The 27015-nt window shown below is 52.9% G+C and overlaps 2 protein-coding genes across 7 annotated transcripts in view; one reads left to right on the top strand and one right to left on the bottom strand.

Annotated features, from left to right (window-relative positions):
* Positions 1–38: 38 nt before the first annotated feature.
* Positions 39–27015, top strand: part of col4a3 (collagen, type IV, alpha 3) — a 35862-nt gene continuing 8885 nt past the window's right edge. Inside the window, exons 1-30 of the mRNA XM_085916584.1 lie at positions 39–467; positions 1610–1710; positions 3582–3647; positions 3724–3829; positions 5700–5812; positions 5890–7109; positions 7189–7289; positions 9011–9172; positions 17525–20607; positions 20745–20954; positions 23040–23096; positions 23462–23551; positions 23645–23689; positions 23971–24015; positions 24135–24197; positions 24421–24474; positions 24598–24624; positions 24692–24766; positions 25125–25187; positions 25271–25306; positions 25399–25446; positions 25508–25582; positions 25689–25733; positions 25810–25872; positions 26026–26070; positions 26140–26193; positions 26339–26380; positions 26452–26533; positions 26619–26654; positions 26739–26903. Of these exons, the coding sequence (XP_085772710.1) occupies positions 20865–20954; positions 23040–23096; positions 23462–23551; positions 23645–23689; positions 23971–24015; positions 24135–24197; positions 24421–24474; positions 24598–24624; positions 24692–24766; positions 25125–25187; positions 25271–25306; positions 25399–25446; positions 25508–25582; positions 25689–25733; positions 25810–25872; positions 26026–26070; positions 26140–26193; positions 26339–26380; positions 26452–26533; positions 26619–26654; positions 26739–26903 (1300 nt within the window). The 5' untranslated portion in view covers positions 39–467; positions 1610–1710; positions 3582–3647; ... (5 more) ...; positions 17525–20607; positions 20745–20864. The remainder of the gene's footprint in view (positions 468–1609; positions 1711–3581; positions 3648–3723; positions 3830–5699; positions 5813–5889; positions 7110–7188; positions 7290–9010; positions 9173–17524; positions 20608–20744; positions 20955–23039; positions 23097–23461; positions 23552–23644; positions 23690–23970; positions 24016–24134; positions 24198–24420; positions 24475–24597; positions 24625–24691; positions 24767–25124; positions 25188–25270; positions 25307–25398; positions 25447–25507; positions 25583–25688; positions 25734–25809; positions 25873–26025; positions 26071–26139; positions 26194–26338; positions 26381–26451; positions 26534–26618; positions 26655–26738; positions 26904–27015) is intronic.
* On the bottom strand, positions 4120–20407 carry col4a4 (collagen, type IV, alpha 4). Of its 6 annotated transcripts, XM_085916582.1 has the most exons (47): positions 20308–20407; positions 18642–18736; positions 18141–18180; positions 17537–17608; positions 15944–16078; positions 15666–15710; positions 15456–15572; positions 15059–15127; positions 14916–14951; positions 14751–14813; positions 14639–14674; positions 14499–14540; positions 14355–14435; positions 14225–14269; positions 14085–14147; positions 13616–13660; positions 13430–13483; positions 13257–13317; positions 13072–13176; positions 12828–12986; positions 12667–12756; positions 12425–12585; positions 12198–12270; positions 11953–12059; positions 11623–11806; positions 11473–11541; positions 11291–11398; positions 11152–11220; positions 10696–10845; positions 10344–10505; positions 10053–10220; positions 9752–9895; positions 9277–9384; positions 8991–9169; positions 8501–8564; positions 8351–8425; positions 8180–8287; positions 7936–8043; positions 7612–7683; positions 7367–7495; positions 7167–7274; positions 6937–7092; positions 6586–6834; positions 6404–6520; positions 5826–6014; positions 4985–5268; positions 4120–4503 (listed from the first exon to the last, which is right to left on the bottom strand). In XM_085916582.1, the coding sequence occupies exons 2-47, from the start codon at positions 18650–18652 to the stop codon at positions 4273–4275; spliced, it is 4941 nt and encodes a 1646-aa protein (XP_085772708.1). In that variant the 5' UTR covers positions 18653–18736; positions 20308–20407; the 3' UTR covers positions 4120–4272. The 6 variants fall into 6 exon arrangements, with proteins under 6 accessions (XP_085772708.1, XP_085772707.1, XP_085772705.1 ...); XM_085916581.1 differs by lacking the exon at positions 20308–20407 and adding an exon at positions 20171–20257 and having other exon boundaries at positions 14355–14540; XM_085916579.1 differs by adding an exon at positions 20171–20205 and having other exon boundaries at positions 14355–14540; positions 17537–18736.

Genomic DNA, 27015 nt, shown 5'->3' with positions numbered 1-27015 from the left:
GTGAAAGTGCTCGCGTTGCCCACGGCCGAGGCATTTCGGCGCCCTTGCCAACATGGCCGTTTCGTAGGCACGTTCGACTCGCCGGTGGTACGACAGCGCGTTGGCATATGTCGTCTCCACCCATTCGTGAAGTCGCCTCTTTAAAAAGATGAATTGATTGCTTGGTGCCATAAGGTTGCGTCGGTGCTCGTAGTGTTGTTGAGCTAGATTAATACCGCCATGTATTTTTGCTTCGAGAGCGTTCGATTATTGCTCAGGCATTCTCCGCGGGCGACAGACAGGCTGTTGGCGCAGGCGGGGCTCCTCCCGCGCAGGCGCAGTGAACGCTGACTTGAGTGGTGCGGCTAACAGGCAAGCGGGCTGTTCAGCGGACACTGTCGCCAATTAGGCTCAAGTCGAGAAAGTGAGCGGCGTCATCGTACCTCCGCCAAACGAGCGCGCCACGTCGTTAAAGTCGAGGAGCCTAAGTAAGTATTACTCGACACTCTCATTAGCTAGTGGCCAGCACGAGCCGTAGCCTAGCATCGTAGCACAAAGACAGTGTGCGTTCGGAAATAGTCACCTAGCGGGCGCCCCGTCACTCCGAGCGTTGTTCAAATGTGCCGTCTGTTCCCGTTAAAGGAGTTCCGTAGCGCGCTTTAGGCCTTCCGACTGTCAAACACCGCAGGTGCGAACACTCGGAGCACGTAGGCTTCGTTCGTAAACAAATGGCTCCGGGGTGAGCGCGCTCTGCCTCTCCGAACGCACTCACTTGACTAACCTTCGAGTGTTGTCGGACTGAAGGTGCGAGCGCACCCAATATTCACGTACGTATTGGCTAGCTATGTTGTGCGTAATCCTCACGATCACGACGATGAGATGACGACCACATGTCTCGACTCGGCTATTCACCTATTCGTTGATTACACTCGTGACGTCACCGACCCACCGAAGAGGTCAACGTTTGCGGGGGAGTCGGAAGTCGCAGTTTAATCTGACGTCACTCGACAATAGCTGGGAGATGCAAACTCCGAATTGCAAAACCTCATTTCAAAGTTAAAATAAAATGAAATACATAAACTGTTGACAGTGTCCTCCTATCAGTCATTCATGGTTTCCCTGGTTAAGGTGTGTCAAAACCCTGCCAATGAATTCTTTGCCCTCTGAGGGGCAGTGTGGAGCCGTGCATGGATAGAGTCTACACTTGGAATGAGCAAGTTGCCGTTGAACTCTATGAATAGAACGCGTTTTTCACAGATTGGGAAGAATTTCTGCCTTTGAGTCGTTTGTCTGGGAACAATATAAGCAATATTACGGAGACCCCGAACTACCCGTGTGGATGTGACATTTTTGACGGGCACACTTGTAGGCCAAATGCTAAAGCGGGATTGCAAGTACAAAAATACAAAGCTTAGCCTTTGACCTCCATGATTTCAGCATTTAAACATTTTTTTGGTTACATAATGTCGCATGTCATTATAGGGAAAACATAGCTCTGTTTTAGGATTTAGCCTAAAAACGGCCTTGCAAATATGTCGAAACGAGTTTGCTGGTCCAAAAAAATGCTGACCCCCAAATCATGCTTGCATACATCGGAAGTGTCGCTGACGCACATGCTGTCCACTTGCAGGCAGGAGTTGACGCCACGCAGCCATCGCCAAAGTTGGGCGCACGCCTCAGCGGACCGGGTCTCGTTCGTCTCGCGTCTGACCGACGCCCGACTGGAGAAATGTGAGTGTGCCATCTGGCCGCAAGTGTCCTCTGGCCTGGCGACCGCCCGCGCCAACATCGCAGGGGGGCTCGAGTCACTCGGCCTCTTTTGGCTGTGACCGCCACATCAGCAGAGCCGCCATGAACCCCTCGTCTTTTCACCCACATGAGCGGTTCAGGCCCGCGTCCTCGCGCCAGACTCACGGGCAGCCACCGGAGCGGAGGCCCGCCCACTATCCACTGGAACAGCGTGGCGGGGTAATGCCCTTGGGTGCGGCGCGCCTGCCCGTGCTGGAGCCCCAGACGCCGACCGTGCCTCACAGCTTAGCGACCGCCGCCCCTTTGAACCTCTGCCACGCATCAGAAGCGGCTCTGCGCGGCCGGGGCCTCGTCGGCTCGCGGAGCATCTCCCGGACCCCGGGCCCCGCCGCGGCCTGCGGAATCCAGCCACCCCGCTACCAAACTGCGGGAGCCGGCGGTCTTCATCCTCAGCGAAGCACGTCCGTCAGTGTCCAGCCGCTGCGCCCCCCGATGCCCGGTGCGGTACCCGCCGGTTTTCATCCACCGCACCCCCAGACATCCGGCGTCGTACCCGGTGCTCTCCAGACTCCAGAAGTACCGTCCGGTGGTCTCCAGCAGGGCCCTCCGAGGGCTTTGGGACCCCGCAAGCTCTCAGATTCGGACGCGCCTCCCAACGTGACGGTATCTACCTCTACCATCCCGCTGTCCATGGCCGCCGGTCTGCACCAGCGGGGCGGCGGCGACCTGAGCAGCATAGTGCACCGAATCAACCAATTATGTCAAGCCCGCGCCGGGGCGGGCGCCACCTCCGTGTGCGAGGGCCAGATCGCCAACCCCAGCCCCATCAGTCGGAACCTGCTCATCAACGCCAGCTCGAGGGTGTCGGCGCCGGGACCCCTGGACGCGCTCCCCGGAGCCGCGATCCCGTCGCACCTCGGCCCGTCCGTCGCCAACACGCTGGCGGCTTTCCCCGCCGATGGCGTCCAAGGTCACCGGCAGTGTGTCTGGGCCCAACACCGGCAGCCCCCCGAGCGGATCCACCCCTGCGAGAGCCTTCGCTCGGACCGCACGAGGGAGTGCGCTTTCCGCTCCCGGACCCTCGGCTACCTCTACAAGCCCGCCCGGGCGGACCCGCCCGGATCTCACGCCGACGGGGACTGCGCAAACTCGCCGTGGGGTGCCGGCCAGGTCCCGACGGGCTTCCAGGCAGGACGCGCGGTAGGAGCCAAGTACCGATTGGGCCAAGAAAGTCTTCCCGGACGGTCCAGGATGGCATCAGATTTGGACTTTTTCGGGGGGCGGGACTTTTTGGCAGCCGGCTTTCAGGATCCTAAAGCGGACTCGATAGGTGGGGCGGCGGCGGGCCCGCCTCGGAGCGCCGCTTGCGCTCTCCAACGCGCCTACCGGTAAACGGCAGCTACACATTGTCCAGGGACTGGTGTGCTTGTAGCGGGTCCATTTGAATGAAATGTGTCAGCGGCGCAAACGTGACACGGCGGTTTGACCGGCGTTATCCCTGAGATGGGAAATACTTGATGTTCCCGAGCGCCGGTACCGGGGTCACGTGACGGCTGGCAAAATAAAGTTTTATTGGCGCATTATCGAGCGGCTCTTATCTTGACTTCTCCTGCCTGCGCGTAATGTGCGCCAGCGAAACTCAATTGACTGATGAATGGGATTGTGAAAATACACTTGCATTGTTTTTTAATTGGGCAAGAATACTCAGCATTTGAAAAAAGAAGACTTTTGCAATATATTAATGATTGCACAGATGCTTGCTTACAAGGTCATCCGTCCGCTCTTGCTGGAGAAATGGCCGCAATGACCCTTGTGTCCCTGTTTGTCTCCTTCCTTCCTTTCCACTTTTGCAGCAGGGCCGCCGCCGCTCCACCCCGTGACCTCGGGCAGAGGAGGAACCGCTCGGTCCCCGCGGAGAGGTAAGCGGAGCAGAAGAGCGGGAGTCCATCTGTCAATGGCTTGTCAAACACTTCATGCAACCGTACGTTGTTTTAGGAATAGATTGGGCTTATGAAAAGGAAAATGAATCCCCGATTTTCAGCACCCGCCGCAAACGCCTTTGCAAGCTCGTTTCAAAAGCTGTCAACGTTCCACAACACTGGTAAGCATTAACTTGCGCTTAACTTGATTGGTAATGCTGATGCTACTGACAGCAAGCACACTCAACATTGTGGTTACTTGGAAGTTTTCTTGAATTCTCTGCATGTTTCAAATGGAAAGCAAAGCCTCCAACGAGTCGCTCAGTCTGAAGCGAGTTTGGCAGTTGGAGCACACGCCGCTCAAGGAAAAAGACGGGCCGAGGAGGCCTCTCATCTGGCAAAAGCGCCAAGCTGCCGGCTCGCTGGTATGCCGAGGCGGCAGCCTACAGCTGTGGGGGGGGGGGGGGGGGGGTTTCCCCTGGCTAAAAGCTGGCATTTGTTCCAGCGGACCCTGACAGGAAGTTGAGCTTGAAAGAGGGGAAGAGGAGAGGACCCAAGGAGAGGAAATCCAAAAGATATATTTAGTTTTAATTTGAAGTTGTGAGCAAAAGCGGGCGCTTGGCGTTCAGGGCGGGGCCACCTTGATGCAGACGTTGCAGCGTCCCACCTTGGCGGAGTGTTGGCGGCTGTCGGCAGCGTCGGGCGCCGTTAGCCAGAAACTGTAAATGTTGGCAAAGTAGTGGCACGTCCCCCGGGGGCCCTGGCACTCCACGAAGGGCTGCGGCCGGAAGTCCCGCAGGCAACTTCCCGACGACGTCAGCGACTGACCGCCGCCCTCGTCGCCGGCGCCCGTGTGCTGCCAATGGCGACAGAAGCAAACAACCTTCAGACTGAAATGTACTTTGAAAAAAAGCTTCCCCCCTTCACTTGTTTTTTTTAACTTCCATTCTTTGGATGGATCCCATGAAAAAGGCTTTTTCCGTCATGAATCAATCTGAAGCCAAATAACCCTAACCCACCTCCCTTGATTGTAAGCACGGAGGCACAGATTCTGTTTGTCTTCCTGATTTGGTTGACACCTAGGGCTATGGGGAAATTGCCAAAATGACTCTTTCAAAGTAAAGTAAGCTGCTACTTGTACAAAGCATCATCAATCAGTCTGCTTGCATGGGGATGACAGAAAGCGGAGACTATTCATTGAAATGTTCATCTGATATTAGTCAGATTGTGGATGACTTCATTTGGGATATACTTTGAAAATGATACTTCTGGAATATAATCTGCTTTATCCTTGTACTCGATGGCCGTGGCCTTTTTTCCGGAAATGCGATGCTCACCATGAGGAAGGAGAAGCCGGTCCACAGGCTGGCCCAGTCGGAGGGGCACGGCGGCCCCACCGGCGACTGGCTGTGCAGGGCCACAGGGGCGGAGGGCGCCTCACAAACGGCGCAGCGGCTGATGTGCTCTCGGATGGAGGCTCCGCCCACGGGCAAGGCGGGCACGGCGGCCGTGGCCGACAGCCAATAGGATTTGTCGTTGCGGCCGGCGTACGAGCACGTTCCCATGTTACATGAGGCGAAGGGCATGGTGGAGAAGACGCGCATGCACGAGCCCGCCTGACCTGCAACACAACGAAACGCGCTTAGACGGCTCCAAAAGAAGAACGCCTTCCTTTGTGCTCTCGCAGCGGCACCAATGTCATTAATGGTCCTCCCTGTCCCCTGTTTTGAGTGGCGATGTGCTCCGACCGCAGACGGGTTGCGGCCGATGGCAGCTGTAGGAACGCTGAGGCTTTGTATAGACTTTGGGGTGTCGGGCCAGGCCAACAATGGCAAGTCTGACTTGTGGCTCAAGGACGTCAGGAGATGGCAGATTTCGTCCCGTGCCATTGCGACCTGCTACATGGGAGTCGAGAGGGAAAACGGGCTGGCCAATCTGGGTCGCGTTCATCTTCTTAACAGTTCATCATTAAGATAGAGACACTTCTTAACAGTTAATCATTAAGATAAAGACATTTTGGCCCTACTCGTTTGGACTTTTTTGTAACTCCAGACGCTGGCGTAGCGTCTGAACGCAGCTCCCGCTGAGCTACGGCCGCAGTCATGTCCGGTCGGCCGGTCATCAGACGACCCGGCTGGTTCCGGACAAGACCAGAAAAATAGTAGGTAAGAAGAGTACCGAGGTCCTGAGTGTGCGCCTTCTCTTGGCCTTCCAGATACAAGAGACTGTATCCCAACCACAGGGTTTGCATCCCCTGAGGACAAGATGGAGGCATTTTGGACTGGCTGTGGATGACCATTAGGAAGCCTGCGTTCACGGGTCTGGATGGTCCGGGAGGTCCACGGTCTCCGGTCAAACCAGGATCACCTGAGCACAGAGCACAGCAAGTCTGAGGAAAAAGCTTACAGCTCAGCGACCCAACACCACTGGCGTGGGCCATCGCAAACAAATTCCAGCCGCCTGGCTGGCCGGCCGGCCGGCCGGTCGGCATCTCAGCTTCCCTCATCTGACAAGAAACTGCGACTTTACATCAGAAAACATCATTTGAAGATGCCATGTCTATTGTTTTTTTACAAATATTTTGTATTGAGTCAACTCTGTTGGTATGGCTGGGTGTGTCTCTGTGAGATGCCGCTGCTCACCTGCAACAGAATTTAGGAAAGCCAGCAAAACTAGCTGACAGCGGTTGGCCGCTCATGAAAACCAGTTGCACCGACCGGCACATGTACTGTGAACATTTCAACTTTTAGTCTCACCTTTGGCTCCCACCGCACCGCTCTCACCCTCCAGGCCTTGTCGACCTGGCTCCCCAACAGGCCCTGGTGGCCCCAGCGGGCCTCGGGGCCCAACGCACCCGGCATCCCCTTTCTTACCTGCAGCACAACATCAACAGTCAGCATCTCACCATTGCTGACTCAGCCTTGTCGCAGCCTCATACCTTTGAGTCCCTCAAATCCATCGTCTCCCTGAAAACCTAATTTTCCCAGTAGACCAGGGAGCCCAGGGGGTCCCGGAGGGCCCTGTTGGGGTGTAGGGTAAGTGGAGCAGGGAAAGACTCTGCCCATCTCTCCCTTTGGACCCGCCTGACCCGTACAGCCCTGAGACCCAAGAGGTCCGGTTGGTCCCGGCAAACCTCTCGAGCCCGGATTTCCAGGTATCCCCATCAGACCTGTAGAACCTCGCTCACCTGTTCACACGGATGTTCAAAATAATACCGTCACAGCCTCAGGCTGCTCTGGACTAGAACAACCTGAGCCCAGAACTATGACCACTCAGTCCCCACATTCACCTTTTAACCCTTGATTTCCACTTGTGCCTGCTTGTCCTCTAACCCCTGGAAGTCCTTTGTCTCCCTTTGGGCCAGGGCATCCGTTGTCTCCACTGTCCCCATCATCACCAGGAACTGGAGGGTTAGGACCCGAATCCCCCATGTCGCCGGGGAAACCTGCAAGGTTATATGAGGTTAGTTAAGTCACAGATCAACTGTTAACGTGCCACTAATGTTACTTGTCATCTGACCTGACTCTCCATCCGGTCCAAGGTCTCCAGGATCTCCCGCAATACCCGAGGGAGGATTTTTACATGCAGGTCCAGATTCACCCAATGGCCCAACTTGTCCTTGTGGGCCTGGACAAATAAAAAGTGAGAATAGTACCTCAATGCAAATAGCGAAGATACCAGTAGGACCTAAGGGTCCTCCAGAAAACAACATCACCAACCTCGAGCTCCTGAAGGGCCTTTAGGTCCTGGAGGTCCCGGCTGTGATGAACCTGGGAGACCTGGAGGACCGGAAGGGCCTTTATCTCCCGGAAGACCTTGAGAACCTTGAGAACCTGGAATACCGAGACCTGAAGAGACAGCACAGGCAGGTTTTGCTGAAGAAATGAAAGAAATAACTCTGTTGTACAGAAAGGTACTTTTGGGCATCACTAGCTCATTGCTCCATTTAGAGGAGTGGGCATACCTCTGGTGCCAATGTCTCCTTTCACCCCCTTTAGTCCATCGAGGCCATGACGTCCCAGCGGTCCAGGAGGACCTGTTCCAACAATTGATTGACTAATGTAACAGGTGGCTTTTCCAAGCCGCCCCACTCCACGCAGGGCGCAAACCCAAAGCGCGACCGTCACCGGCTTGGGAGCGCTGACCACTGAGCCTAAAGCCTGGGCTGACAGCTAAGCAGTCAGCACTCTATATGAGCTCACGGGGAGTGAGGTTTTACTAACGTTCAAAACGCATTGCTCAAACTGGCTCTGATGAATAGATCAAATCAAATACCACAACTTCTCACCTTGGAGTCCAAAGATGCCCTGCGGTCCAGGGGGACCATCAGCACCCGTATTGCCAGGAAGACCCGGAACCCCTGGCCGACCTCTGGGGCCTGGGGGCCCAGTCACACCTGATGAACAGACAGACAAGTTTGGAGTTTTCTTCTTGCCCAGACTGAAGAGTTTCTTCGAGTTCGTTGGAAACAGCAGCACGGCCAACTTTGTGGTTGCGATTAGCCTGAGAAGCACACGAGATAGGATCTGTACCTAGTGGTCCTTGCTCCCCAGGCTGTCCCAGATCACCTTTGAAGCCTCTCTGGCCTGGCTCGCCAATGAAACCAAGTGCTCCAGGTTCACCTTGAGGTCCAGAAGCACCTGATAAAGGACAATTGAACTAGTGTTGTAGGATTCAAGTTGACCGACATGTTAGAACCTCACCTTGAGGCCCAGCGTCTCCAGAAGGCCCCTTGTCTCCAGGTAAACCAGGTCGACTACGAGACTCTCCTTGATCACCTGATACATCAAAGCAAAATCTTTACAAATGTCTCTGAATCACCTTTGTCACGGCAACAGGAAAATGGACCACACCTTTGGATCCGGGACGTCCTTGTCGACCGTGTTCACCGGGCCTTCCAGGGGATCCTGGGTCACCCTGAATGATAACATCAGCATTTTGTAGTCATGACTATCTAATCCTACGCTTCATCAGACCTCAGAGAGTTATTCAACTTTGCATTTTAAACACGCAGTACAAAAAAAACCTCCAAATAAATGAAAACTGTAACGTTGAATCGCCTACATTGAATTTGCAAATGAAGAACCACGACCAATCTGTAACGTTGAATTGCCTACATTGAATTTGCAAATGAGGAACCACGACTAATCTGTAACGTTGACTCGCCTACATTGAATTTGCAAATGAAGAACCACGACTATGCAGGCGATCCACTTGTATTTGCGTTTTGGTGTTTGGTAGGATACAACATTGGTAAATTGTACTACATTTGATTGCAGCTGAATTCTGGTTGAGTGTGTTCTGGACTGCCTACTTAATGGACATGCTTTTATCTCATCTTACTGTGTCTCCCGTTTCTCCAGGTAAGCCAAGGAAACCGGACGGCCCAGGATGACCAGGTCTTCCGGAAATCCCCGGTCTGCCCGCATTCCCTGGCGGGCCTGGGGGCCCGCTGATGCCCGAGGGCATGTTGATGCCTGGGTACCCAGGCTTGCCCACAAGACCTTGTTCACCCTTATTTCCTGGTAAGTAAACGGTGAAAAAAAATCAGTCTTCGTCTTTTGGAAAGCCTCTTTCAGTCTGTAGCAAAACGATCCTATCGCGCCTTAATGCATCACTTCAGTCTGACCTCGTGCACCGGGGAAACCATTGACACCAGGGGGACCAGGTTTTCCCCTCGCACCTTTGATTGGGACACCCAGTGTCTTCCCAGGCGGTCCTAGGTAGCCTTTACATCCTAGAAGACCACAAGAACAAGAATGGATAACAGATGTCGATTGATGATGATCCATTCATCCATCCCTATCCCCTATACTGCTTGCACTCATTAGGTCTGGAGCCCATCCCAGCTACCTTCGGGCTACACCCAAGACTGCGTAGCAGCCAGCCCATCTCAGGGCACATTTAGATATCAAACCATTCGCAGTCGTATTCAAACAAGTTCCACCTTTCAATGAATGTTTTTGGAATGTGGGAAAATGTCGCAGCACCCGGAGATAGTAACTTGAGCAGGTAGAACAACCGGATTTGAACCGCCAGCCAGCCAACTTTGAGGCACTGTGCCGCCTGATATTAGCATCATTGTTTCCTTGTGTGGCTTTTACCCTTCTCTCCTTTGGGACCTTGACATCCTGGCCTGCCATCTTGTCCATGAGGTCCTCTCTCTCCTGGCCTCCCTGGGTATCCTGGGAACCCAATCAATCCTCGCACTCCTGGGACACCGTTCTTACCAAGGGGTCCCATCAGACCTGTTTGTGAGATGTCACATGGTACCCTATGAACTCAGAGGAGCCCCAAACACCTTTGAGTTGTCCCTCGCTCCAATCTCCTTGAAGCATTCTTACGTCACAGACTAAAAAACTATTTAGTCATGAAAAAGGTTGATGCTGTCAAGAGGTTTCTCACCTTTCCGTCCATCCCAACCTGCAAATCCAGAGTCTCCACTTGAACCAGGGGTGCCCGGAAGCCCCGGATAGCCAGGAAAGCCAGGAGACCCTGGTTTGCCCACAGGGCCAGGGGGTCCATAGCCTGGAGATCCCGGTTCACCCACGTCACCTTTCTCCCCAAAACATCCTGAACCAAAAAACATCAAGGGAAAAAGAAGCCTTGAGGTCAATTGTCCCACACTTGTATCACCACTTCTCCTGGTGAAACAAGAGCCAAGACATCAGTACATTACTTCAACTCAGACTTTACCTTGGGGACCACTAAGTCCTTGTGGACCAGAAAGACCTGCAGGACCAGATTTTCCTATTTTGCACAGATCAGCGATAGGGCCATTTGGACCGATGCTGCCCGATGCACCATCCTGTCCTCTCTGGCCCTTTGGTCCTGGAACCCCAGGTAGACCTGGGACCCCTGACGACAAAGATAACATGTGAAAAGAACACTAATGTTTCATGTTCGCACAGATATTTCTGTACAACTTCATCCACTCTTCTTTCATCAGAGGAGCTGTTTCAGGTCACAGCATTTGTGTGGCACTATGAAGGATAAGGTCTGAAATAAGTCCCACAACAATAGATCTATCTTTGGATTTTCCCCTCACCTTGGAAACCTTGGTTACCAGGTTGACCTGGGACTCCTTTAGGTCCAGGAGAACCAGCGATCCCTGGAAAGCCAATGGGTCCTGAGGTCCCCACATAAGAATCTCCAGCTTGCCCTCTAAGTCCAGGAGTGCCTGGTGCACCTGGCGAGCCTGGCTCACTCACGCACATGAGCACACGCACACACGCACACACACACACACACACACACGCACACACACACACACACACACACACACACACACACACACACGTACACGTACACCACAGAAAGGAAAAACATACACAAGTGCTGAAGGAGCACAGTGGTAACGTCAATATGTAGATGTCTCATCTTGTCTGCGTTGCATATGTGTCCCTTAAGCTCCACATACCGGTTGTGGATATGCATTCTGCTTTAACATGTCAATGCAATAGTTTCCTTTCTATGAAATCAGACATCTTTGACAGGGCAATACCTGGCTCTCCAGTCAAACTGAATCCTTCAAGTCCTTCAACTCCGGTATCTCCAATAAAACCTCTTGGTCCTTGCAGAGGAAGACACAAAGTCACTTATTATAGCTACTGGCCAAAATTGTGGTACTAAAGCAGTGGTACCAGCTAGTCCAGGTGGTCCAGCAAGTCCAGACTGTCCTTTCTCTCCTTTAGGTCCATCAGGTCCTGTGAATCCGTTGAAACCACGAGGACCAGGAAGCCCTCTTGGGCCTATGCAAATGAACAGGAAGTCAGATACAGATATGAACAGAAATGAAATGGTAGATCCTTGGTATTGTGTTCACCTGTTTCTCCTGCCTCCCCTTTCTGTCCTCGGAGTCCAGGGTTTCTGGGTATACAAGGAAGTGTTTCGCCTTTGAAGACGTAAGACGTCAGTCCAACCTTGGCAACTACGTTGCTTTTTTTTTTTTTTTTTTTCCCTCAACAACCTTTACCTTGAACACCTTTCAGGCCAGGGAAGCCAGAGAAACCTGGAAATCCTGGGGCTCCTGGGTCCCCCCGCTTTCCAATTGCTCCAACTATGCCTGATCCCTGGGGGCCAGTTTGTCCGGTGAGTCCTTTGGGGCCAGGGAGACCCGGAAGGCCTCGGTCCCCCGGAGAAGCAGAGTAACTTTCACCCTGAAAGCAAATCTAAGGTAAGCAGGAAAACGCCACATGCAACGGAGGGAGAGTTTTCATGACAGATCCTCTGGTTTGTGTACTCAACAAGTTTGTAGGATTTGACGCAACTATTTGATGCTTGTATATCAGTGAGAGTCAAAGACCTGAGGTCCAGGGTTTCCAGGGAGTCCTGGGAGTCCATCCTGTCCTCCTCTTCCAGGGAAACCTTGTCTACCCGCAAGACCCAACTCCCCTCTTTCGCCCTTCTCGCCTGGAAACATGTTTGATCAGTGTAGACATGGTTTAATCACATTACCATACTAGTCTATAGCATCCACAATCTGGTCAGTTTTCTTGAGATCTCAACAGCAATCTATCTCAAACTGGCAGTCAAAGCCGGTCAATTTACCTTTGATTTCCACCACAATGAAGTCTCCCTTTTCACCTTTGAACCCTTTGATACCAGGTAAGCCACCCAGGCCCTGCAAGCCAGTCAATCAATCAAACAGTCACTCAAGCAATTAATAGAGGAATTCAAATGTTTCCTGGATCTCAACAAGGCTGGGCAAACGAGTCTATTTTTCCGTAATTATGAGCCTGCCTGTTCCAATGAACTCGGGCCACATGTTTTCTTACCGGCTGGCCAGAAACACCTGTGTCTCCCGCACAGCCGTTCTCCCCTCTTGGCCCTTGGGCTCCTGGGGACCCTGGATACCCCACCAAACCGGGCTTCCCCACTGGTCCTGGGGGTCCCCTCACCACAATTGGAGGACCGCAGGAGCATTCACCTTGTCGACCTGTCCCAAAACACACGGCATTGCAGCTTACTCAGCATTCTACACAATTAACTGAACTTACTGGAACCCAAATATACTGACCTTTGAATCCATCATCACCCGGTGCTCCAGAGGGCCCTTGTTCACCGAGTTCTCCAGGTTCTCCTGGCACTCCAGGAAGGCAGTAATAGCCTGGAGGACAAATTGAAATGTCCGCATCGTGGAAGGAAGACATGCTCTTTCCCAAATAAGCACCAGCTTACCTGGCCTCCCTGGTTGTCCTTTTGCTCCTCTGGGTCCTGCTCTTCCCGGATTTCCAGTTTCCCCAGGAAATGCTTCTTGACCCGTGAAAACGCGACCCGGATCTCCTTTGTCACCTCTGCTTCCTGGAGTCCCCCTTGCTCCCGGCACACCCGCCAGTCCTAATCAGAGTGCGAGTCAAGTGACTGAATGAGTCAAATGGATCTCATGAAAAGTCGCATGAAGATAGCGCAGCTGTGCTCTGACCCGGTATGGATCGACCAGGGGATCCTCGGAACCCGTGCGTTCCCATGAATCCACGATCTCCTGGAGGTCCCGTCGGTCCTGGAGTCCCTGGATCTCCAGCGTCACCTTGAGGACAAATGAACGTAGTCAGGGTTGAAAAGAAAAGAAATGATCCGTGTGTCCGGTGCATGCGTGCGGACGTCTACCCAGAAGTGTGATGACAATTTCCTGCGGGAGGCCTTTGAAACCAGAATCTCCCATCATGCCCTGAGAACAGAAACCAATGTGTATCATGGCACACGTGTGACTCATTTCCACGGCAACCAGAAGGTGTTTGAACCCCTCACGAACCACCCACCCAACCAACCAACCAACCAACCTTTGGACCTTCTTGTCCGATCAGACCTGGAAGACCAGAACTTCCTACAGCGCCCTGAAACACAAAGATGTTTCAGGTAGCTTCATGCTAATGTATAACGCAAGCGACATAGCCGGTCAAAGGAACGTTAGCGTCGATCTGGGAGATCAGGCATGTTCTACGCTCGACGTAGCAGCACTCGCTCACCTTGGCTCCTTTGTAACCGGGTAGACCCGAGCGTCCTGGGAGTCCCTGGAGACCACAAGCACACAAGGGCCTGATTGGCTAAGGCCTCCAGTGGTGGATGATGCTAAACTGTTTGTGGACTCATTCATTCAAATGCTTTCAAACGCTGAGTGGCCGGCCGCCGCGTTCACCCGTGCAAAATATACATTTGGGGTTTTAAGCCAGCGAGACCCAGCGGGCCACCGTGGGTGTATTGTGTTGCACATTGCTTAACAAAAGTTCAAATTGTGTGTGTAGTGGACCTGCGAAAGCAAGCGTAAAGCTGGCCGGCAGTGTCTGTCTGTCGCCAAAATGCAGGCGACCGATATGCTGTACGCGCAGCCGCACAATGTGTCTGCACTTTCTCCTTGAAGGTCATCCCTTGACCTGATACAGGCTGACTTTGCTTTCTACACACTGCCAGGAGGAGGTTGAAAGAAGGACGCCTCACCCTGGGTCCAGGAAGTCCCACAATCCCTTTCTCTCCCTTGACACCAGGAAGGGCATCCAGACCCTGAAAATCCAAAGGGGCCCAATTAGATGAGATGAAGCTCAGTCAAGGGACGCAATCGAACCTCGGAGTGGACTTACTGGCAGGCCTTGAGCTCCACACCGCCCTATAGGCCCCGCCAGACCCTGACGAAGCAACAGAGCACACGTTAGAGCTGCCGGCCGGCTGAAAAGATGACTGCTGTGGTGTGACTGGACAAAAGCCAGTAACCTGCTCTCCTTTGATGTAGAAATCCTCTGGGGGGTCCACATACTCAAATGGCCCCGGAGGCCCCTGTAAGCCTTGCTCCCCCTGCGGATGACGCCGGTTAACGTCTGCTTTCGTGGCGCAAAATCGGGCCATACTACTTGGTACCTCATCTCCTTGCGGTCCCGGCACCGATCTACCTCGTTCGCCCTGAAGCAGAAATACCAGCAAAGTCCTCAGCATTATTCCTTTTTCTTCTTCCTCTTTGTGATGAAAACGTGTGTTGTGTGATGTGAGGGCATACTCACAGGGGGACCTCTGGAACCTGGCAGGCCAGGGATACCCTACACAGTCAACCACACCATTGCAGATCATTGGCACAAGGATATTGATAGTCTATGTCATGACAAATGTTCTCACATTGAATCCATCGGGACCAATCTGACCCGTTAATCCTCTCGAACCTCTGGGACTCGGTCCACCCTGCACACAGACGAGTCAGATCGAAAGCCTGTGTTGGTATGGAAGTCAAACAAGCAAGACATCTGGCAGGCAGGCAGGCAGGCAGAGGGACAGCCATCTCACCGGCAGACCAGGAAATCCCCCTAGGCCGGCGTCACCCTGTCAAAAATCTAAGATTAGTGCATCTGTCAGCCGATGATGAGAAGCGGACAGTGGGACAATCAGCTCATGCTAAAGATCTAGGGTGTGATGTGGAGACCACTCACGGGCACTCCGGGGTACTGGAGGAAGAAGAGCGCTGGCTCCCCTGGAAATCCCTTTGCTCCTTGAAAACCCTGCCACACAATCCAGTCAACCAATTCATCTTTGCTGTCTGCACATACTTGCTGGGAAAAGAAAACGTCAGCTGCCTTTTTAAGGAAACCACTGAAGCCATCTGTGCTCCACAAGAACGACAACACTTCACCTGGTCAACGTCTAATCACGTCAAGTACGCCCGATTTTTTTTTTCTTTTTTTTTTTCTGTCTACCAAAGAGGTCAATTTCAGGTGTTGTAGTTCAAGTCAGGTTTCTTGTGGTCTAGTTTATGTGTTGTGCACTAATTGAGGTGTTCACGAGGTCCTGCCTGTGACCCTAAGAAGTAAAGCAGTTTGAAGTTCTGACCACGTCACCACGAGGCCCTTGTTCTCCAGGCTGTCCGGGCTTTCCCGGCCTTCCTCTCGTCCCGTTACACCCGTCCACACCTGGAAAACCGGGTCCGCCGGCCGGGCCCGGATGACCCTGATGACGCAAAGAAACCAAAGCTGCTCATCCAGGAAAGATAGTCTCGATCCTGCAGAGAAAGATCCTTGGGGGAAGGATTGGGCTTCCTACCGGGACTCCCTCTAAACCAGGAAATCCGGGAACGCCCACAGCTCCCTGAAAGAAAGAAAAAAGAACAGCAACGTCCAAAGCTTTTTCCTTTCCAGAGCCTTTTCATGTTTTGTTTGCTCCGTGCGAGAGTCATCCATTTCTTGACGGTGACAACTGGTTCTAAGGAATATGTGTTGCTTGACTAGTCTGTCCAAATCCACATGTTTCAAGTGTGCGGCAGGGTTTAAAATGTCGTTTCTGGAGATTGCCAATCTTCAGCTGTGACTGTGTTTCTTTACCGCGTCTCCCTTTGGCCCCTGACGTCCCGCTGGGCCTTCAGTCCCTCGCTTGCCTTTCTCTCCTGGAGGACCCTGAGGGCCTGGGAAGCCTGGGGGTCCCTGAGAACCCTGCCGTCCAAGAGGCCCCGGGGAGCCCTGAGAAAAGCAAGCAAGAGTCAGAGCTGTGTGTGCAAGTGCCATCTCCAACGCAAGGTTTCTCAAACTGCAGTCAGGACAATAAGAACAGAGAAGAGTTGTATTTGGAATTGAAATCTGATTGACTTGGCTCGTTCAACTTTGACCTGCCTATGAAATTGACCGAATACAAATTCCTGTCCAAAGTTTTCGACTCTGTCTCGTTCTTCGGTATGATCAAAGTTAGCAGCCGGCTGTAGCCAGTCTGACTGGCTTTCTCTTTTGTCCTTTTTTCCCATCCCCCTTTCTGTATTTGTCCCCAATTTGCTCTTTCATCCGCCTTTGCTGTGTTTGTTCCCAATTTTCTATTTTTGTCGGCGCGATCGCCGCGCGTGGCCGAGACTCTATAAAGAATAATTCTTTCGTTGGACCCAAAAAGTTTGAGAAGCCCCTTTCCGATGAGTTCACATCATCGCCATTTGAAACAACAGCAGTCCTAAAAATAAGCCGTGTGACCGACCACGCACATCGACGTGACCACAAGAGGACAGACAGAGGCCCCGCAACGGCATACACAAAGAGTGTGTGTGTGTGTGTGTGTGTGTGTGTGTGTGTGTGCGTGTGTGCCCGCGTGTGTGCGATGAGATGTGACAGGTCTGATCTCTGTTGGTTTTTGGTCTTTGCAGCTTTCTCTGGAATTATCGAGGTGTGAAATCAGTGAGACAGACGTTTGTCCGTAACGCTTTGGGTCTGTCCGCTGCCCCCAGCTGTACTAACGCAAACACACAAGCACACACACTATTTTTGTAACATCTTCCAATAAGGTCATGTCAAAACTGCACGTATATTTGCCTGTGCGTATATGAAAACAGGTCAGGGGTTACAAACCAATGTTTGTGGCTGGCCACATTGTAGCTACGTTTTGGTTTCCCTCGAAGGGCCGTTACGGCTGAAGGCATAATACCAATGTTTCACGGGCTCCTTGTATGAGGCATGCGCAACCAAATGACGGATACCCGCTTTTGAAATCTGGCACCGTCTCAAGTTCTGGACCTCACCGGATAACCTCTGGACTCGGTTGGCTAACTTCTGTGCTAAGTTGAATTTCTATACGAGACTGGCTAACCGCCTTAAGTTCCAGACACAGTGGCTAACTTCTGGATGTCATTGTCAAAATGTCCAAATTTCTGCTCTGCTCTACGGCCTGGAGGACACTGTCAAAGTTCAAACCGTTTTGTGCGTTACTCTGGCGGTCACCGTTTTAAGTTCTGGTCTAATTTCTGGACCTCACTGGCCAGTTTCTGCACCCGACCGTCTCCACTCTGTACTTTAATTCTAGATGTGGTCTCGGTCTTGTTAGATTTGTTTGGGTTTAAAATATTTGCCCGAGACTAAGTTTTGGATTTGGTGTGTTGTCAAGTTGCAATTGAGGTTTGGCAAGCTGTGATTCGTTGTTTTCTGTTGCAGGCGGAGTCTCACCCTCGCTCCCTTTGCCGGAAAGCATCGACAGGCGGAACAGTCTCGCCCGGCGCAGAGCTCCGTGTCGTCGCCCTGTAGACAGTCGGATGGATCAGCAGCGGCAATATGATAGCACATCGTCATTCCTGCCACATCATCGTCGGTGCGGTATGGCGGTGAGCGTGTCCGCCGACCGGCGGCACGGCACGTATGACGTCTCGTGTGAGGAGGACGTGACATCACGCCCGCTATGACACGCTGGCGAAAGCGTGGCGGCGTAGGAAAGACATCACGCTTGAGATGACAAAACAGTTGAGCAGGTGCAAAAGGTGGTCGGGTTCGGAGCCCAGCGTCACTCGCTCCCGGCAGACAGATGCCCAGATTGTCATCTTCCCATCATGCATCAGTGTTTGTGTTGCAGGCTGCATTCTTGCCGCGTTGTGTCAACTCAGTTAGCAGTCAAGCGTTTCTATCAGCGGCAGGCAGGAATGTGAAGATCAGCGCTGCCCGCCGCTCACTGTTACAAGGCAGGCGCCCGTCCTATAGGTGCACTATGTCCGACATAACGATGGACGTACATACATACGCGCTGCCTCGGGAGAGGGGGGGGATGGGGGCTACTTACCCCAAGAACAGTGGTGCTGGTCAGGAGCATCAGGAAGCACCTGAGGGGACACAGACCAGTCAAGGTATTCACAATGGCTCACGGTGGTCAAGTGAGATAGCCTTGGACATGGGTGAATAAAGGGAATCCTAGTGGATGAAGGCGAGGCCGACACAGGCGGTCAGATACAGGTAGGAAAAGGAAAGGAAGGAAGGAAGGAAGGAAGGAAGGAAGGAAGGAAGGAAGGAAGGAAGGAAGGAAGGAAGGAAGGAAGGAAGGAAGGAAGGAAGGAAGGTAGGTTTGAGATGGGTCTCCGATTGGATGACAAGGAAGCGTCAATTGGCGGCTAGGTTCAAGGCCTGACTCAATCGACCAGTTGACTCTTTCCCGTAACTCGGCACAGGTTTGTCTCGGGTACGGAGGAAGTCCCCAAAAGCAAATTCCGACAAGGCGATCGTCGGGTGGCGTAAATGCTCAACACAGACGACCGTTGGCGGACGTAAATGTGGCGGCTTTGGGTACCTGAGCCTCATGTTGATTCTGCTGGTCAAGAAGAGCCCCGGCTTAGTGCTCTTGAGAAGCCCCGCCCACTGGTCCTCCTCCAGCCGATGAGGATGCTGCACACAATGGCAGCACGTGTGAGTCAGGGCGCCGTCACGGGACGGCTCTGCTGTGTTTGTTTGGCGGTGCCATCTTTCCCTGCTCAAAATCCCCAAAACACCAAAGACCGGCGTTCGTGCTTCGGTTGTGTTTCGGCGCCGCCCGCTCTCGCAAACAGCGGCAGCAGAAGCCGTAAAAGCAAATCAAAACAGGCAAGATTGAAAGAGCCAAAGAGCAACATGCTAACAGCCTTGGCCTGCTGTAGCCGCACGCCGACGGACACCGGCAAGTCCCCAGCTATCGGCAGCTGATAGAAGCAAAGCTTTGGCTGTTCACCTCTTGGCTCTTTCCTTTCATTTAGTTTTTGCGAAACCACAACAAAAGCATGCATTGAAATGCTGCTCAATGCTCTTGCTTCTCCCAAGGTTCTTTCACGTCTCTGGACCGTTGGCTTTGTTTGAGGCTCAACTTGATGGGAAGCATGCCGCTAAAATCGATGTGCACCGTTCATTTTGACACTTGAGAAACAGCGACTGCTGTCAATAGCTCACTCTGATGTGGCGCCGTCTGAAAATGCCTTCCCCCCATTGCCCGACCCCCAAAATGCCACCGTCTTCACCAGGTAACGGCAAGCTGGCGTGTTGACCTTCGCACCACGACAACGCGAGGTGTAGCCTCAAGCCGGCTCGCTGGGAGCTGGAGTCCTGCGTGTGGGAAGCTTACCGCCACAGTTCTCACCCAGCCCATTCTGGGCTCTATTTTCATAGATGAGCCGCCCGCGTTTCCGTGCGGGCCTTCAGCCTCGTTGAGCCTGTTTGGGATTTTGTCTCATCTCTCTACGATGCCATGGTTAGGTTGGGAGGCGCTCTCAGTGGCCGCTTGACTGCGTATAGTATGTACATCGTTGAATTATGTTCATTATGTCTCCATTGATGATAGCCATTCCTTTGTTCAGACAGCAAAGGAATACATTTTTAATATATATATATATAGTATGTGTGTGTATATATACATATATAGTATGTGTGTATACATACATACATACGTGTGTGTGTGTGTGTGTATAAGTGTATGTATATATATATATATATATATGCGTATGTATTTTTAACCCATGAATGTATGTCACATTAACTCAATGACTAAATGTGGTAATCCATGTCCCAAATTTGTCGCTCGGAATCCTCCTTGAGTGTGTTGTATACTTGTGGTGAACTTGACCACTTGACCTCCCACCCCACCCCACCCAGGACAGTCACGAATCAAGCAATGAATCAAACAGGGAACCGATCCATCCAACAAATCCAGTGATAGCGAAGCCCACGAGAGCCGTCTCTTGCTTGTTTTCCTGCCGCAACACACACCTCCCTCGTGCAAATGAGGAGATCTTTGATAAGCTGCCGATTGGCAGCAGGGAGACAGGCGGCTCTCTTAGGAGCAGGCTTCCCTACCTTTCAATTTGTCCATCCATCAATGACGAATCCAACTTTGACGAGCAAGCGCAACGCCGGCGGATGACGTAGAAGCGTCACGTCACGGGGACCACGCGTGACGCGAATGATTGACAGCTGTCGTCCGGCGGCCTTACCTCGCCGCTGCCGCCAATCCCGCTGCCGCTGCTCGTCACTCGTTTGTCTTCATGTCGTCGTCCAAAAGTCCAAACGAGACTCGGGCGACTCGGCGCGCGCTCGGGCACGCTGTGCCAACTCCCACGGGAGCGCGCTTGGAAGACACGCTCCTGCCTTTCAAAATAAGACTAGACGGATGACTCCGGTTGTTCCATTGGGAAAGGGTTGCGCCTGCCTGTCTTCCTCGACAGCCCGAAAGTACCCGCACCGCTTCGTCTCCGTTATTTGAAACCGACGACGACCATCGGCCGCAATCGATCGTCAGTGAATTGAACTCTTAATTTGTAAGCGTGAAGGCACAAGTGCGAGTCTCAGAGCATGTGATGTGGGTGCGTGGTGGTGGAGGTGTGTGTGTGTGTGTGTGTGTGTGTGTGTGTGTGTGTGTGTGTGTGTGTAGGGCCGGGAGGGGGGGGGTCAGAGTCTCGCCGTCTGCAGAGGCAGCTCATCATTGCGACCCGTCGTCATAGGCCGGCCCGAGAAGAGGATCCGACCCGAGCCGAGCCGAGCCGCCGCTCCCATGCTGGTTGTGTCGGTCACGCGGGAGCGCGCCCTCCTGGAGCCGCCGCTGCAGATGATGCTGATGCTGATGCTCCTCACCACCAGCTCGGTGAGACAAGCTTTACTTTTCCACTCGTTTTCCTTCAAAGGAAAAGCTCACTCCTTTGTTCCCACACAACCTTTCAACTTTACATCCCCCTTCTACCGGCTGCGGGCAAGGTCGGTCTGTCTGTCTGTCTCTCTGTCCGTCCGTCCGCCTGTCTGTCTGTCTGTCTCTCTCTCTTTATCTTTCTTTACCTCTCTATCGCTCTCAGATCGATCGGATCTATCTCTTGTGCCTGCTTTTGACCTTTCTTCTCCACAATTTCCGGATGAGAGCGTTTGGTGGCGCGGAGCTTCCCGCCATACAAGGTCAATGTTCTTCTTTTGTACATTTGAAGTTGATTTGATGTTCATTTGTGAAAAAGTAGCAAGTGACTTGTGCTCAATTCTGCTGAGGGTCATTTCAAGACAAAGCAGCGTCTGGACATAGCTGCAGACTTTTTTGGGGAGGATCTGGGCTAACACCCAACCCCCCTCTAGTGAGTAGGACCTTTGACTTGTATCCCAGATATGCATGCAGGCCAGGCCAGACGCAGGCCAGGCTAGACCAGGCCAGACGCAGGCCAGGCTAGACCAGGCCAGACGCAGGCCAGGCCAGACGCAGGCCAGGCCAGACCCAGGCCAGGGGCCATGCCAGGCCAGACAAAGGCCAGGCCAGACACAGGCACAGCTGCACCGAAGAAGCCCAATAACCATCCCCATCGTGCGAAGACGGGAAGAGCCGCCCGCTCCCGCTTGACCTGACCAGGGAGTTTGGAGACAGATCCGGTCAAAAGTCGAAGAAACGAGAGACGTAAAGTGAATTGATCTGGAAGAACGCCGCTTGTGGCTTTCTGGGGGGCTGGTGGAAGTCAAGCTTGCCGTTGACCTTTGTCACGTCGTTGCATTGACACGGCTTGCGGCTAGGGGAGAAACGTATGCTCTCTGAAAAAATGACGCTTCCATCGGAGGCAGATAGCCATTGGGAAATTCGGGACAACGCCTGAACAGGTTCCTTTTCCTTTTCAAGTGAAATTGTTCCATTATTCCCACAGCCTACTTTTAACACAAGCCCTGATGACAGGCTCCTGTTCCCACCCGCCTGCATGCCAAGTAGTTCTGCGGCAGACACAACAAAAAACAAAGAGCGCGAGCTGCAACGTGTGTCTCCCACGGGCTGTCGTTTGTTGTCGCCGCATATTGGCGGGACACGACTCCTTTTTGAGCCTGGAGTGCCGCGGGCGGGCTCATGGCAATTTGACTTCCGGCCACTTGCCAGTATAGCAAGGGAAGCAAATGTGCCGAGCAGGCCGAGGACCCAGTGTATTTGGGAAGGAAGCGCTCCGGCGTTGGCCACGAGACGACGCCGATGCGATCGGTGCGGGGGTCTCCGGCCGTTCTCGGTAGCTTGTTCTCGGACCGCCGCTCGGCGTCCATCCAGGACTGCCTGAGGCGCTAACGGCAAGTAGTTTGCCATCATGGCAAAACGAGCGGAAGGGAAGAAGCGGCAACCTCGGCAAAGGGGAATGGCCGCTTGCGTCACGCCGCCGCGTTTGTATTGTTCGCTATTTGGCGCATCGCCGGCTGGCCTCTCCGGCTCAAATTTGTATTTCGGGCTCGATATGTCCCCGCCGAGGACCCCGAGCGAATCCTTCTGGCTCTGTTGCCTTTGTGCCTTCCTGTGTTTTCACACGCATTTGCGCGCACGCGCACCCACACACACTCACAAATGCCAAGGTGGCGGCGGCGGCTCAGCCAAAAAGACATGAAAGCGCGAGACGAACGCACGCGCGCTAAGGTGAGCTAGTGTGACGACGTGACGACAAGATGGCGACGGCAGAGGATGCGAGTTCGGACGGGACCGCGACACGCCAGACCGGGACCCAGATAAGACCGGGACGCAGATAAGACCGGGACGCAGATAAGACAGTCTACCGCTGCGTGAAAGGAACACGCCGAGATTTTGTTTGGGTTCCGCTTGCCTCGAAAATGTCTTCCAAAGATAAAAAAGAAAAAAAAAATCAAACAACGTGATCCCCACGACACGACACGACCGGCGGACGTGTTGTTGATGTGTTGCTGACGTGTTGCTGACGTGCCGCCATTTGTGCAGGCATGCGAGTGCAGCGGGAAGTGGCCGTGTCATTGCGAGGGGGTCAAAGGTCAGAAGGTGAGTGCCAAAGTCGAGGCCTTTTTGCTCTTGTTACATTCTTAACTTTGTCATTCAATGTATTTGATACTTGTTTGTATGGGCGCCATTTTGCTTTCCAAATGGACTGTGTTTTTGGTCTCAGTTGGGGCGCGGGAAACCTCCTGTGGCCCGCAGCTTGTGTGTGCGTGCGTGTCTCGTTAATGTTGTGGTGCGGTTGGGTTGTTTGCAGTTACTTGTCCTTGCTTTGTGTTCTTATCGGTGTGCAAATGCAATTCACACTATTATTATCAGTACGTATTTTATTCTTGATGTGTAATTGTACGTGTACTTCGTTACGTGTCATCGCGTGGCCCGGTGTTGCATAATCACTCGGCCGTGCTCAGGGGGAGGCCGGTTACCGAGGATACGACGGCCTTCCTGGACTCATCGGTTACCCTGGCAACGAGGGCGGCCAAGGACCGGACGGACTGGAGGTCAGTGCGTCAGTCCGTTTGTCCACCAATATGATATAATGAACCGACGCGTGAAAGTAGTCACCGTGGATGTTGCGCTCTTGGCACCGGCAGGGTCACCGGGGCTCGGCGGGACACCCGGGACTCAAAGGCTCTCGGGTAGGAACATCGCCGTAACCACCGCCATGACAATAACGACGACGACACTGGAAGATGATCATGGAAATGACGATGAAGATGGTGTTTCCAGTGTTTCCACTAGAGGGCGGCACATTGCTCTTGTATTCACATGACTGCAACGCACATGCCTTATAGGACAGAAGCACACATGGAAACATGCCCATCACACACACACACACACACACACACACACACACACACACACACACACACACACACACACACACACACACACACATTATCTTCTTGTGTGTTTTTAGGGTGTTCCAGGCCCTTCGGGTTTTCCCGGCCCTCCTGGCCTTCCAGTAAGTTGAGCAAATGATCAACTATAGTATGTTGTAGTTACTATACCAAGGTGAAACGTGCGATGGATGGATGGATGGATGGATGCCTATTTGTTTTTGCCTTCCCGTTTGTTTTTCAGGGACTTCCTGGCAGCGAAGGCTCAGCAGGCCAAACGGGACTCCCAGGATGCAACGGCACCAAGGTAGCCGCGTCAGCGACCTCTCACCACTTCATTTGATCATTTGTCATTTAATTGTTGCGCATCCAGGTCAAATGAAATGTTTCTATTTATTCCGTTGAACTACCCCAATTCCAACTTTTCTTCTTCTGTGTCATGAAATGTTTCCAATTTGGTACACGGTATAGCCCAAATTGTCCAGCAAAAATTCCCACGTTACTAGCGATGTCATCATTCGTCCTTCCAGGGTTCGGACGGCTTCCCCGGCGTCCCCGGAATCCCAGGGCTGGTCGGACTGCCCGTGAGTTTTCCCACTCAAAAGCGTTTCGTTGTATCTCACCATACAATGACAATAAAGGCTTCTTATCTTATCGGAGGCTAACACGGCTAGGTAGCCCCGCTAACGGCTTTGTTGTGTCTTCAGGGTAGGCCGGGACCGCCAGGAGAAAAGGTTTGAGGTCCCGCTCTGACTCGAAAATTGCCCGAGTGTCCGTGCTCAAATCGTTTCTTCCTTCAAGGGAGACTCGCCATTCTTTCCATATTCCGCTGAGATTAAAGGCACACAAGGACCACGAGGACCAGATGGAGACAAGGTGATGCAGAAAAAACATATTCTGGAGAGAATAGAATGCTTTTCTAGAAAAAAGCAGGCAATTACCACTGCTTAGCCTCCTTCCTTTCCCAGAAACCTCCCAGGCAGGGGCACGGGTCGTGTTGTGACCCTCGAAGCAGTCCAACACAAACATTGCCCGAGCACCAAGACAGACAATACGTGTAACAATACTCACAAGCATAAACGTTTAATCACTTTGCGCTTTAGCAAAGAACGAGGACTGGCCGCGCTGCGCCGTGTATCTCCGTTTGTCTGCGTGACACCGCTTGCAGGTGGGGCAGGCAGTACCGTGTCCGTTCAAAAAAGGCTACATTCTGATCATTGCCGTTTGTGGGCAGGGATTGAGTGGAGAGCCGGGCCCTCCGGGCTTCCCGGGACCTTCAGGACCTGCTGGACTTTCTGTACGCTTCCAATTGTTTTCAACTTTCTCAGTGCCAGCGTCGACTCAGATGAGAGCTTTTGTTTTGTCCTTGTTCCCGCGCAGGGACGTCCGGGGTCACCGGGGTCGCCGGGAGAGAAGGTCGGCCAGACTGCGATCCTATTCCGACGCTAATCGCTACGCTAGCCACAAGTTTGCATGTGATGCTGTGGGTGTGCTGTGTCTTCTGTCAGGGTCAAGAGGGTCCCAGTCCAGTCAGCCCAGGTCCACAAGGGCTGAAGGTGAGTGCGCAAGGTCCAGCGCGCAAGTTTGTCCAGATTTTCAAGAAGGTTCTGCTTCAAGGGACGTCGCGGACCTGTCGGTATCCCGGGCCCGAAAGGAACCAAATTGTATGTAGAGGGGCCCAAGGAACTGAAGGTCCGTCCACCCACGTCTCTGGATGCTTTCATTCACCTGTTCATTTTTCAACCAATCAGCCCCAGTGGTCCATTCTTTCACTTATTGATGGCTCAAATTGTTTCAGGGCGAACCCGGTGATGTTGGACCCAAAGGTTGCACTGGACCTCCTGTAAGTCTATCATCTAGTCTTCGCTTTTTGGTCATGTCCCTTGTTTTGTAAGTGGCGTGGGGTTTTGGCTCATCAGGGTCCAGCGGGAAAATCGGGGACTAAAGGCGAGCAAGGCCAGCGAGGGGAGCCGGGCTCACCGGTAAGGCAACCGATGTCGCTGTACGCTCTGCCAGGGCAGGGTATTGAGTTGTCCTCGCCTGGCCCGGCCCGGCCCGGCCTGGCCCGGCCCAGCCTGGCGTAGCGTAGATGGAACAGTGCGCAACGTACGTCGGATCTCACTTGTAATTTGCAGGGAAAAGCAGGAAAGGACGGCCTCCCTGGAGAACTGGGACAAACGGTGAGGACCATAAGGCCGGCTGCCAGTCCAGTCCGGATAACAAAATGACGCATCTGCTTGCATCTACAGGGAGAACCGGGGCCTCGGGGTTTTGTGGGTCCCCCGGGCATCGATGGAGGACTGGTAAATGTTTTTCTTTCAAGTTATCTTTGCACAAAGAAAGTTAGGATTGAGCTGAATTCTGTTTTTTTCATGTTTTTTGTTTTGATATTTTGTAAAGCATAGTCACTAACAACGAAACCCTTGTCATCATCTGTTTTGTGTCGAGGGCGAGAAAGGCGACTTTGGTCCTCCTGGTCTTCCGGGCGAGGTGAGGCTACCTGGAAAAGAGGGCATGTTCTGTCTGAAAGGGGTGTGGCTGCATCTCTTTTTCTTCACCAGATATCCTGGAAGTACACATTTGTGAAAGGGCGCAAAGGGACTGCCGGGCTTCCTGGATCAACAGGAGCACCTGGAGAGCCAGGTATTTTCAAACCTTTGTCTGAAGAATGACTTGCCCAGGTGGAGTGTCTAATGTTTTTCTTCTTCTTCTTCTCTGACTCTTTTAGGACTTGTGGGCTTTCCCGGACCCCAGGGCAAGCAAGGTATCCTCAAGTGGCCAATCAGAAAGCACTTAATTAGCGGTAGCTTTCAGAAAATGTGATCCTAAGCACCAATTTCCCCCTCAGGGGAGGGTCCGACCGGTCAGCCAGGCCCTCCGGGGCCACCGGGCTTCATGGGTCCTAAAGGAGAGAAAGGAGAAAATGGACCTTTAGTCATTGGGCCTCCTGGACCTCCAGGGGTCTCCGGGGGTTCTGGACCCAAGGGAGAACCAGGAGAACCAGGAATACCAGGTGTGAAAGCACGTCCCGGAATTGGTCTACTGTATTTCGATCGCAAGATCTCAGCAATTGGGCTGACTCGGAGGCTAGTTCGCCTAGCATTTTTGACAGAAGTGGATATAAG

This window comes from Syngnathus leptorhynchus, chromosome 7 (genome assembly GCF_054491065.1).
Source record: "Syngnathus leptorhynchus isolate UIUO chromosome 7, UIUO_Slep, whole genome shotgun sequence".
Classification (NCBI taxonomy): Eukaryota; Metazoa; Chordata; class Actinopteri; order Syngnathiformes; family Syngnathidae; genus Syngnathus; species Syngnathus leptorhynchus.
This window is presented reverse-complemented; position numbering and strand designations above follow the sequence as displayed.